A 13697-nucleotide genomic window follows, 5' to 3' on the forward strand; every position below is an offset into this window, starting at 1 on the left:
CAGAGTTTCGTTTTACATTACATTTCTAAATATGTATTTCAATAATCAATGCTATTTTAAATTGATTTCTCCCGTAATATATAGGATTCGACTAGATAGCAAATTTGAGTATTTACGCCGTGGCTCAAATAATATCACAAAATTCGCTTTCGTGATAGATCTTGTTTTTGATACATAAAAAAAGGCCTTTGAAGCGAAATTTTCTCCTTTAAAGTAAACTAAAACAAAATAACAAATACAAGCTATATAGTCGAATTCTTGAAAATGACAACCATGACGAAAAGATGTAAAATTTTCATCGGCGCTATCTTACATTTTAATTTTGACCTCATATTGGTTAATAGCTACCCCAAAAACCATGAAAATGACACCCATGACAAAAAGATGTAAAATTTTCGTCGGCGCCATCTTGAATTTTAATTTTGACCTCATATTGGTTTATACCTACCCCCAAAACCATGAAAATGACACCCATGACAAAAGGATGTAAAATTTTCGTCGGCGCCATCTTGAATTTTAATTTTGACCTCATATTGGTTAATAGGTACCCCAAAAACCATGAAAATGACAACCATGACGAAAAGATGTAAAATTTTCATCGGCGCTATCTTACATTTTAATTTTGACCTCATATTGGTTAATAGCTACCCCAAAAACCATGAAAATGACACCCATGACAAAAAGATGTAAAATTTTCATCGGCGCCATCTTGAATTTTAATTTTGACCTCATATTGGTTTATACCTACCCCAAAAACCAAGAAAATGAGACCCATGACAAAAAGATGTAAAATTTTCGTCGACGCCATCTTGAATTTTAGTTTTGACCTCATATTGGTTAAAACCTATCCCAAAAACCATGAAAATGACACCCATGACAAAAAGGTGTAAATTATCGTCGGCGCAATCTTGAATTTTAATTTTGACTTCATATTGGTTAATAGGTACCCCAAAAACCATGAAAATGACACCAATGACAAAAAGTTATTTCAACTAGAAACCATTTGGCGACAGTTTTTGGATAACATTTGAATGGGATTATCTAGTTTAAAAGAAATATCAAAATATCACCGAATGATGATCATTACAGAGTACCATCAATTTTGATTCATTTTAAAAAATTAATATAAAATTCATCCATATGACTATAATTTAACTCTGAATTGGTAAAGACCAAAATTATGTGTTAGCACCATTATAATGTTTTTCTATAAAAAAATATTTTAAATGCCATGTCTGTTACTTCTGAGCTCTGTGAATTTTACTTGTATTTGAAACAGTTCACGCGGATGCGCGTTAGGTGGCGCAAGAATTATTTGCGAAGTATTGTAGAAGCGGCGGATAGCTGTGGTTCGGGAAAGAAGTGTGAATGCTCAAGGTCACTCGCTCAGGGAACGACCTTAAGTTAATTCTGCATGAAAATATATGAACGATATGGCCTCAAAAAACTTTTGTTTTAAGACAGTCTCTTAGATTCGTTTATTTGTATAAAGAGAAAAGATTACAATATTATTGATGTTTGTAGCGACTAAACTCAAAAACTACTTAACCGATTTCGATACATTACTTATTTAGAAATTACCATACAACTTTCAATATTCTATTCATGCATATGCTATATTCCTAAACACAAGCAAAATCAGCCATATTTTTTATTACGCAATTTTGTCACAAACCTCACATATGGCGCAGGCAACGACGTGTGAATGTATTAGTTAATGCGCTGTTAAATTAACTAAATATGCCGCAATTTTGCACAGTATTGCACCCTTTTTAGACGATGACAAAAATGAGATTCTCAAATTGACTATTTTGTTATATGCTTTTGAATAGCTTTAGATTTAACGAATTTCTGTAATTAAATATTTCATTACTTAGCCAGCATCAGGTAAAAAAGAGGTAGTTGGATACTTTCTTATTTTAATTATAATATACTTATTGCAATTCCATAATTCTAAATTTCAATTGTTACTCATAACTATTACACAGCTAATAATAATTTTTCACGTTTTTTAACCGACTTCATTAATCGTTGTATTTTTAGCTTTTAAGGAGAAATGTTTTAACGTCAATGTTTCCACGTATATCTACGTATTATTACTTAGTATATATAAATTCAAGTAAGTTATTTAACTCTAGTATCGTCCCAAAAGACTATCATAGTAATGGAATGGGGAGTGCACTTCTGTTTGTATTATACCAATTATATCCGCTATGCCTTTGTGTGTTCTTGTTGAAGATTTGCCGTCGTGTTCAGATTTGAAATTACTAAGTATGGGATAAAAGTAGGGTAAATTTTGTTATTTAAAACAAGATTATCGAAAATCAGTATTTTTTGTTCACGTATTTTATGTAATCTTTACAAATATAATTAATTCTACAGGGAATATATAGCAAGCATAATTAAATAAGTTCAATAGTAAAACCATTCAGTATGATTATGACCGTGGGCAAAGTCAGTTCAAACTTGTTTTAGAAATAAGTAAAAGTAAATAAATGAGTATCAAAACTCAACATCACTAGCAAATTAAAGCACCACGCATCATAGCGTACCTAATTATAGTCCACTACGACAGGGTGTAAACGCACCGAATACGGTCACATCTACTATTAAATAAAATTTCCAAACTCTACACATGCTAAATCACTACCAATTTAAAGAACCACGCATTATATCGTAATAACAGATAGGGTAAATGCACCGAATACGGTCACCTGCGATTAAATCGAGCGCGCATCATTGACGGCACGATATAGAATATACAGAAGCAGGGGGACACCCCTCGGCGTCTATTGAATAAATATTGTTTCTCCGCTAGATTGAATTAAGTTCGCATAATGGGGACGCGAGGCGTGGCGCATGTTGCGTCCGAAATTACTTGTTACTGAGCATCGGTAATGTCGTTTGCGAGTCGAGTGCGTATGGAGTCTGATATAATTATGTTTTATGTTTTAGTACAGAGCTATGCGAGCTCATTGGCGTGATTAATCAAATGATAAAAAATAGAAGTAAGTGAAATGTATCAAAAAAACTTTTAAGAAGTAAAATTTCTCTCAAAAGAATGTGTTATTTAGAATAAATTTTATTATGTCAAAAAAACAGCATTTAATAATATTCATTTGTTTTAATTAGTTTTTCAATATCGTTTATATTTTATTCACTGTACTGATCTACAACAGTTGATGAATACAAACATGTTCATATTTAGTTTTTGTTATTACAAGACGGCATAGCCACGCGCCCCTTATTAAATTGATGCATAAAGTTAGCGCTAATAAAAAATAAATATTGGTATATCAAATAATCATCGGACCGACTGCGTTTTAATAAATTAAAAATGTCCCTGTTGAGGCTGCCGCTTGAAAGACTGCGTCTGTGCAATTGTAAGCGGGGAAACAAAGCAGAAGCGGGACGTTTCTTTTATTAATTTTTAAAGATATTTTAAATTATAATAAAAGTCTATTTAAATGCACAATATAGGTAGTGCTTCATTCGTATCCCATACGGTGATATACCTACTCAAAAAAATATTTTTTTTAATATGCGAATACTTTTTAGTTTTAAATATTACTGAATTCTGTATTTATCTTTCTAAAACGTTAAATTCGTACTATACATTACATAAAATACCAGAATTATTAACCGCAGGAATGCAAAAGTTTCAGCCCAAACAACCAGCAACAAAATTAAATTTAAACCAATAACCGCTTACACCAACTCCACACATAGTCAAAACGCGACGGGGCAGCGCTTTACTTGCATTAAGAGCTCAACATTTTAATTTCGCAATTGGTGGGCGGAGACACGATCGGACGACATGCTGTCTAATTACAAAGCGGCTCATTGGCTTTTTGATATTCATAATGAATAGACCGACACCGTGTGCCAAGGGACAATTTCGTGCGTTTACCCTGTGATATTGAAGTCAATGATTTGTATGTAAACTTGAATATAAACAGTTCTATAGAATTCGTAGAACGATGAATTTAGATAATCTATTCTATTCTAAATAATGACACACATTTTCTTTACGAATTTGTTTTTTCTCAAGAAATGGTATCTACTATACTCCACTGGAGTTCTTATTAACTAAGTTTAATTAATAAATGTTTCAGTTTTAATGAATCAAGCATTTTCCAGCGCAATGCGCAAACGACATAGTTGTTTCAAAATTACTCGTACACATTTTAGCAATAATTGACCGAATTATCTTCACACTTTACCCAAAGCACTAAATGACTAACCTATTGGACATTTCAGCAAGCACTCACAGAAAGGTATAAAAAGGGCCACGAGTACATAGTTACAAGGTGAGAGTGGTAATCGAATCGAGTGTTTAATTCGATTCTTCTCGATTCACAATCGGCCACTCGATATGTAGCACCATCGAGCGAATAATTGATTCGAGTGCCAGGAAACGATTCTCGATACTTATGTACTTCTATTTTTGAAGAACGTATTGCATAACAGCACACACACTCACACAAAATGAATATACATATATGTAACAAAATAAGATGTATATTATTATCTAAGATGGCGACACACATCTTTTGACAGTTTGCCAGTCGAATTACAAAACTTCTTCCACTCCTAATAAAAAATTACGTTACTTACTACAGTTTTACATCATAGTTTTAACATTCCCACTATAGTATCTCTCAATCAAAATAAACTCTCAGTATATAAGTACTTTATGAAATATCCAATGGTACCTACATCTCGAACTTGAAGACTTTTCCTTGTAATTTACGCAATTATTAACTTAAGCAGTAGTTTTTCCATCTATATCGATACTTATAAATCATTGGCACAGTGCAGTGGCACGCTAGCACAATGCCGTATCATTACCACCCACCCGACACACTCGATCTGATTAAATCCTATTAGATTGATCATCGGTTGTAATCTACCGAACATCGTGTCACTGGTTGTGTCACAGAGTAGGTGCAGGCAGTATAGTAATACGTGGTTGGTCGTTATTTGTATGTAATGCGATGAAAATAATATCGTCACTTTGATTGCACCTAGCAGATTTGTTATAGGGTTGATGTACCACTAGTTGACCATTTAAGCGGTTTTATCTTTAGCTATATATAAAAAACGGGTTATTTGTTTTACGTTCAATGTTATTTTTGGGACACAGATAATTGAATAGTCACTGCAACTATTGTTCTTATAGTACGGGAGCTAGCAACGTTAAAAAAAAAAGTCATTTTAGTATAGTTGGGTTTTTGATATACTGTTTCTCTTGCTATTTCGGTTAGAGTCCGGGCTGTCTGGCTGGCCGCAGTGGTTGCGTTTATTAGTGCGCATCTTATCTGCACAGGAAAATATCCTTAATTTAAAGTCATTTTTTAACGCGTAATTTTTAATCTTTTGCCTTTAGATAGATCCATCAGACATAATTTTTTTATTGCAAGACGTTTTTTTCGTTGTAAAATAGGTGCCATACGCAATTTTTATTTCAAAATAACTAAAATGTCATCGAAATAAGTGAAATTACATCAACATGAGTCCGCTTAAAAGGTAAGTAATAACTTTATTATTTATATTATATTATCCTTTTTTAATACTTATATTGAATAATTAGTAAACTAATATTTTTAATAGATGGTTTCATAATTATTACACTTTTGGGTATAAATATGAATTTGATGATATTTGTATTTTCTAGTGCTTAATTTTACGCGAGTATTATACATTTTGAAATTAAAGACTTGGGAAAATAATACAATGAATAAATCGCGTTTAAAATCCGTTAAAAAGTCTTTAATTTCTTGATGATATTTGGTTTTTATCAAGTTTACATTAACGTCCTATTTGAGGTTCGTTGGGAAAAAGGAGGCGATATGGTAGATTGTTGCAATAAAACTGTAAATAGTAAAATGAATATTATGTATAGTATAAGTAACACAGTGATTACTTATCCTTCACTGGGACTCATGTTGATGGAATTTCACTTATTTCGATGATATTTTAATTATTTTGAAATAAAAATTGCGTCTGGCACCTATTTAACAACGAAAAAAACGTCTTGCAATAAAAAATGTATGTCTAATGGATCTATCTAAAGGCAAACGATTAAAAATTACGCGTTAAAAAATGACTTTAAATTAAGGATATTTTCCTGTGCAGATAAGATGCGCACTATTAAACGCAACCACTGCGGCCAGCCAGACAGCCCGGACTGTAACCGAAATAGCAAGAGGAACAGCATATCAAAGAACCAACTATACTAAAATGCTCACTTGTCAACGTTGCTACCTCCTAGAATATTAGTATCAATTTGATAACCTTTAAAGGTTTTATGAAAACTACTCTGAAAGTTACTTCTGCTAAAAGTACCAATACCTGACCACTGATCACCAATATCTGACCATCATTGCTCTAAAACTTGACCATTTTCAAAATTGACAAAATGTCCTTCTTCGAACATTAGTTTTATTTAATAAATAAAAAAAGTCTGTATTTAAATTGAAGTTTTTTTTATTAAATGTTATAAATCATTCTTACAATACTGTTATTAATCCTCAATGACTATACCTACGTACCATACAATCTTTTCTTCTTTCTCTTTTTCCTTCGACACCCAGTAGTCTTGCCATTTCTTGGAAGTTGTAGCAAAGAGCAAGCGTTCAGTCTTCTTTTTTAACGGAGAATCAGAAGGCCATATTAAATGTTTGCCAAAAGCTGGGCTTATTTGCTGTTGCATTTTAGTTATTAAATCTACTAATTTGGGCGAAGGAAGTTCAAGGAAATGACTGACTGAAGTTGATGTTGATTCGAGATGCATTGTTGGTATTGGAATAGGACTTAGACGGCTTATATGGTTTGTTAAATTAGGTATAAGCACAAAAAAAAGCAAGTCTTTCTTAGCAAAATATAAAGAACCAAGAGCTGACCATACTGGTCAACAATAGGCGAAAAATTGTTTTCGTTGTTCCAAAAGATAACCAGGCCGCTAAAAATCATGAAAAACTGTTCATGCCAAAAATGAAGCCGAAAGTCTATAACAGAATGGTTCAACATTATGCCTATAACAAGACATATAAAGAGTAATCGATTGCATTCAAGATAAATTAAGATTTCCCAATCAACTCCCGATAAAAAACTCTTAGTAAAAAATGTGATTACTTACGGGGCACCTACTTAATTACATCTTCGTGTTGAAAAAATGTCAATATTTCTGATCAATTGCAGCAAGGTTTGTTTATATTTTATAGATGATGTTGCTTTATAGAAAAAACAATAAACTATAATCTGGGGCTGCCGTATTTTCTTAATTGGCGCGTATATTTGAATTTTGGTCATGTATTGGCGCTTGGTCAGCTAGTGGTACATTGACCCTATTTTCATTCTATATCGATCAGTGAGTAGAATTCTAACTTGGACCACCGCTGGTCTACTATATTGGATGTTAAATACTAATTTAATTTATTTTCACTCACAAGTCACCCTACAACATCACAAAACAATACCTACTCGAGTAACTGAACTGCATTCGTATTAGGTACTAAATTCTGTACTGCTAAGTACGTTAACCTTACTATTATAACTCCTAAATTTTTTACCTATTTTACTTAATCCAAACATAATTTATTTCTTGAATCGTGTCACTGTACAATTGGGACAAACAAAACGAAATAATTGTCTGAAAAAAAAACTCCTCGTACTTCTGCCATATACATTTAGACATTACTTATTTCACAAATCGTTCCCTTATTTTTCTTCTTTTATTTATTTCTAACTGCTTACTTTTCTATACTATGTCCCTGCAACGGGATACAGGTTCCATATGCGCACAATGGCCGCTCTCACACATGTTGTGCTGTGACGTTGCATTCAATTTGTTTAGTGCACACGAAACGAGCGGAGACGGGGTGTTTTGTTGTTATGCGACGGATTTTTTATTGTTGTTTACCTACTGGCAGGAATGGTGTTAATTTCTATTTGAAAATGACAAGTACTTCTAATAACATGATCCATGCAGCAAAACTAACTTTAATAAGTGTTTTTTCCGGTCAATATCGAACAAAAATTAAAAGTAATAAAGATGGAAAATCCCGCATAATTTTTTTTATAAATAATAAAATATAATATAATATATAAATTTTCTTGTATTGTATTTTTGTAATTTTATTGTCTCGCTCACTCTACTTTGTCATGATAAATATTATCTAATACATGTACCTGTATTTCGCAAAAAAAAATTGAATGACTTAATACCAAAAAATTACATTACCTACTTCCTAATATTTGCTACCACTTTCCCCAAAATTAAAAAAATAACCGCTGTCACATATCATTACACCACAACTTACCCTACTGTGCAAAGGGGCGCATTGTTCCCGATTTTAATTACACGCGACTGTGACGTCACGGGTCGCGGATTCGATGTTTATTTTTATTGACGCGACCATTGTTCCAAACGCGAGTAAGTGATTGGTATTTTGATTGGAATATGTATTTCAGTGAATTTGAATGGCGTTTAAAGGAGCGTGCAGGAGAAAAAATAAAAAATGTTGGTAGTGACAATTTTTTTACTAGCTTAATGTCTCGAGTACTTTTATTTTTTACAGGTACGTAGTTAGAAATATTACAAATGTGTGTTAGAATTTATTATGTGTTCTTTAATCCAAAAATTTAGACTAATAATTAGTCTATGTAGATAACTACTATAGGCATTTTATCTAGGAATAATCAAAGTCTACGAGCTAAAGCTAGGTCCTATACATCCAATAGGTGGACCTTTGTTTTTCTACCACGCAATAACAATCATATGAATCTGTTTAAAATTCACTACACATAATATATATACATGAATATATTTATTTTTCATCCAGAAAAATAACAATGTTATTTACACAGTTTTCATTTAGTGGTAACGCAGTAAATAGCTTATTTAAAAAAATGATAATTTTATTTATTAATTACTTACCGATACGAACAATTTATCCTTTGCTTTTCTAACATCAAAATATCGACAAATACCTTTACCCTATGTACAGTCCGCACTTCAAACGTCCCTACAGGCATCCCTTACTGGGAAAGTGCATTAGCAAGATTGTATTATGGTGACAAAAGATTCTTTCTTTTGAGCGGATGATGTTTCTTCTTGGTGTTAGACAATAGCGTCTTGTATTATAGTAGATTAATTGTATAAATGCGATAAAAAATTGAAGAAAAACTGAAGTACGAAATAAATGTGCCATTTCAATTTTAAAAGATATTTCATTTAAAATTGAAATGGCACAAAGATGCTTCAATATTCTAGAATATTCTGGAAGTTTAACATACAGGTGTTTTTAATCCCTTTGAATTGCAAATGTTTCATTTTCCGATTAACTCGAACCTTCTAGAATGATCGAGAACAATTTAGTCTATTTTTCAGATTTTATCATCTAATATTCCAGACGTACGCTATAGTCTTTACAATTACGCATCGTTTTCGGGAACTCATCGAACGTTCTAGAATGTTCGAGAACGTTCTAGAATGTTCTAGAATGTTCTAGAACATTCTAGAACAATCTATAATGTTCTAGAAGCTTCTACTCACGTGATAAACTGGTGCGTTCGTATACGGAACATGTTCAAGCACTCGGCATCTTCTGGGTCGTTGCTGGGCGTCTCGTCGAATATTCGAGAAGTGCATAACACTGCGTCGAAAGAAACAGATAGACAGTCGGCTATCTGTTTCGCTAGCTCCATCAGTTTCGGGTCCGATTTCAGGTCCTTTTCCTGTGTGTAAAATGTTTAATGTTATAATTATATATTAATTATGAAACATAAAGAATCTCAATGCAATTTAAACATAGATAACAATACAGTAACGTAGTTGTATATTTATTTCTTGTCATGTAACCAGTACCTAACTGGAGAAAACTATTACACATTTTGCAATAACAATACAAACTATGAAAATATGATCGTGATTAATTAGTCAGGCTTATTAATAAGGCTTGATAAGACTTAAAAAAACTTAACCATCACATTTTTTGCAATTTTAAAGCTTCGTTTACATTTTCCTACATTTCTAAAAAAACAACTATCTCTTGTCCTCTTGAATTATACAATAACCATACCCTATGTACTAAACTCCACTATGTGCAATAAAACGGGGCATAAATCCGTTAAAATGGATACATTTAGGCATTGTTAAGAATGCGGGGACGGACCATTAGGTGTTATACTTACGTGGCTCTGGGGAGAGTAAGGCAAGGGAGCGTTTGTATGGATAGTGTACTGGCCTGATTGTTTATTTATTTGAAAATTTTGCTAGTAGCTAAAGGATTGTTTTTATTTTGATAGTGTTTTTGTATAATTAGATATATTTATGAATTGAATTTTGTAGTAGTTGTTTAACAATAATGGAAAGTGGAAATTGTAAACGCTTTTGATTAAAAGTTAAAACATTTTGTTCATGGAATAAAGTTCCAATAGAAAATAGTTTTCTAAGCATGCAATGCAATAGGAGAAGATATGCGTACTTTTTATTTTATTGTTGTAATTTAGAGTCTAAATACAATTTTGCTCATCGGAAAATAACATAATGTATTGAAATAAAATTCGCAGCGCAAACAAAAGATAAACTTGAAGATAACGCAATTCTAATCTTGCAAACTTGCCGTATTAACATTTAATAGCTAAACCAAAATAAAACGTAATATTTATGTTTGAAAAACGAAAAAAGTATCAACCCATCAACGCGACGTTGACTTCCGACAGAGCAATATAAAAGTCGTATAAAAGTCAACATTTTTTGTTATTTAAAAATGTATTGAAAAAAAATACCAATTTGGCACGTTCGCGAGATTTTATCTCTCTGATCATCCGATATTAAAACGTATGAACTCTAAACAAACGAGATTTTTTTACTAAAACTTTAAACTCGTAAACAAACAGATTTACCGACAGATGCCAATCTCTTGTCAAAACCGCTAGATGGCGTTGACGATAACCATTAATTAACATCGCGCACGGCGGTTCATAGTCTAATAAGTTGTTTAATTTGAATATTAACCCGTCTCGATTCGAATAAAATGGTTGAAGATTTTCGATGATAAAATTTAAAGTGTCAACGGTAAAAATTAATGTTTATTTAATATCGATTGTGTATCTAAAATCAGATAAAGCGAAGGAAGGCAAAGTTAAACAGCAATATACCTAATAAGTGACTATTGGCAACATTTTTTAAATATACCTATCTTTAAGCGAAAATTATTAAAATTACGGATCATCTCTTCTAATAGAAAATTATTAAAATTAGGGATCATCAGTCATCACCCTCTATCTACTAGATATTAGTAAAAAATCCCATTTATAACTAATTTGCATTCACATGAACATCACATTTGTCCTTTAGCTCTTATATTAATTGACAAATAGGTATAAATAAACTTTTGTTTACAACCGGCACGACTTCTAATGTCAAGCAGGTAGCATATTACCTTTGGCTTGTTAATGAACCGAATATTGACATCGATCAATAAAAATGCAATTTTATTATACCTCACGAAATTTATAGCGTCATATTGTTTTAAGAATATCAACAAGTATAAAAATCAACATCGCACAGCATTTTATTTTATTAGTTACTTTATATTTTGAGCTCATTAAAAATTATAACATAATTAAAAGGTAAATATACTCATATAATTTGTTCATAGCATTTATTTAATAAAAAATTTATTCCATTGATTTATACCTTGATGATTTATATACTTGCATTATTTATTCACTATAGCCGAAAGAAAGTGTTGTATACAAATTTTTCTTTCAAACCCGGTAAATCACTGCGAACAATTCTAAAGGACACATAACTGTTTCCTCCAACTTGAATTACTTTTCCAATCGTAAAACGGTTTTAAAACATAAAGATTTTAATTTATTATTGGATCGATCATTCACGTTGTAGTGTAGATAAACATTTGACCAAAAATTTAGAATGATATGATTGAAGTCATTTTTGCAAATAAATTGTTTTAACACAAGTTTGCATTTAACAAAAATATTCACGTATCCAATCAAAAATGACTTGATAATAATATTTTATATGCATCCATATGCAATCGACGCGTAACAACCCAATCTATCCGAGGTAAACATTTGAACCAAATTTATCCGTTTTGGAAGGCACATTTTTAGTAAATCTATAATTTCTGTACCAAATTAATTTGGATATTTTAAGCGCATTGTAAACTGAGTCACTTTTGAAGCATAACGATAAAAATGATACTGAGCTACGTATTTTGGTTTGAAACAGAGAAAGAGATAAACAATTAACTCATCTTCATTGTGTCAAGCTCAAACTCATTTTTAATTAACTAGCCAACCATATAAGATAAAAACTAGCGCCAGTGCACAAACACCCTAAAGCAGATATATATTTAACTAATCATTATAGGGCTACGCAAAAATTAATTTAAAACTTCAACCAACCAACCACGCAAGACAGCAACTAGCGCTAGTGCACAAAGCACGACAATTAAAACGCAAACGAAGCACCGAGATGCATTAGTGGCGCTTGCAGGGCCCACTCGCGTCGCTACCGACGTGAGTGGGCCTTTAGGGCTGCGGCGTGCAAAGTAATGTGCCGCTCGTGATGTCATAAATATAAAGGTTTATTTATGCTATTTGAAATTCGAACAGTAAAGTATTTATCTTACGTACGTATGCTATTTAAAATTGGAACAGTAGAAAAATATTATTGAAAGCAACTGGCGCAACCTGTAATGTGCATCTTTGAATTATCATAATGTTAGTTTTATTTAAGTTTGCTATATACAATTCGAACAGTACAAAAATATATTGGAAAGCAAAAAGTAACTTGCGCTAGTGCTTGTAATGTGCCGTTTTGTGTGATGTCTTAAATCAAAGGTAAGTTTATTTTATTTATGCTTTTTAAAATTTGAACAGTGGAATAATATAACAACGACAGTAACTAGCGCTAGTACTTGTGTGATGTCATAATAATTATAAGGTTAGTTTTATTCAGATTTGCTTTTGAAAATTCTAATATTATTTTAATAAATATTATCTCAAACAATTTTGAATCGTCATGCATATTAAAGCGTACTCATTACGATCTCGCATACCTACAGATCCCGCAAAAGTGCATATAAAATGGCATTTACATGAAATATAATATAATTTTATTTTTCTTTACGTGTGCCAACCCTAGCAATACACACAAAGCATCAGTTACAACACACACGCTACACGCGTACACACACAACAATGTATCAATTTCAACGACGCTCCGTACACATAACAATATACCTACTACCTATCCCCGTGACTTTGTCCATTATGAGTACCAAAAAAAGAGCGTGTGTGTAGACCACACGCATCAGAAGTGAAACTTCTTCGAAACTTCAAACCAAAATCGTCGCCTTACTCCATGACGTGACGGTATTGCCATGACGCGACGTTGAAATTTTACTCTCAAGTTTCACTTCAATAAAAACAAGTCACTCGTGTCTTTCAAATAGGTAACAAACAAATAAATCGCAAACGCATATTTCTCATAGTAACAAAAACTCATAAAAAAATGTTGACAACTCCTGATTGGTACACATCAAAAGTAATCGAGTGGAAAATGTTGCTCACCCCTTTTTTGTTTGATGATATAAAAGTTTTCGTAGCATCAGCGAAACATACCTGACGTTAAGAAATAATGCATGACAACATTCTTC

General features: G+C 32.1%; 1 protein-coding gene across 1 annotated transcript in view; it reads right to left on the bottom strand.

The window, feature by feature from the left end:
* Window positions 1-13697, bottom strand: part of LOC123702991 (227 kDa spindle- and centromere-associated protein) — a 79399-nt gene that overhangs the window by 39106 nt on the left and 26596 nt on the right. Inside the window, exon 15 of the mRNA XM_045650856.1 lies at window positions 9560-9741. Within this exon, the coding sequence (XP_045506812.1) occupies window positions 9560-9741 (182 nt within the window). The remainder of the gene's footprint in view (window positions 1-9559; window positions 9742-13697) is intronic.

Source organism: Colias croceus, chromosome 25 (genome assembly GCF_905220415.1).
Source record: "Colias croceus chromosome 25, ilColCroc2.1".
NCBI classification, from domain to species: Eukaryota; Metazoa; Arthropoda; class Insecta; order Lepidoptera; family Pieridae; genus Colias; species Colias croceus.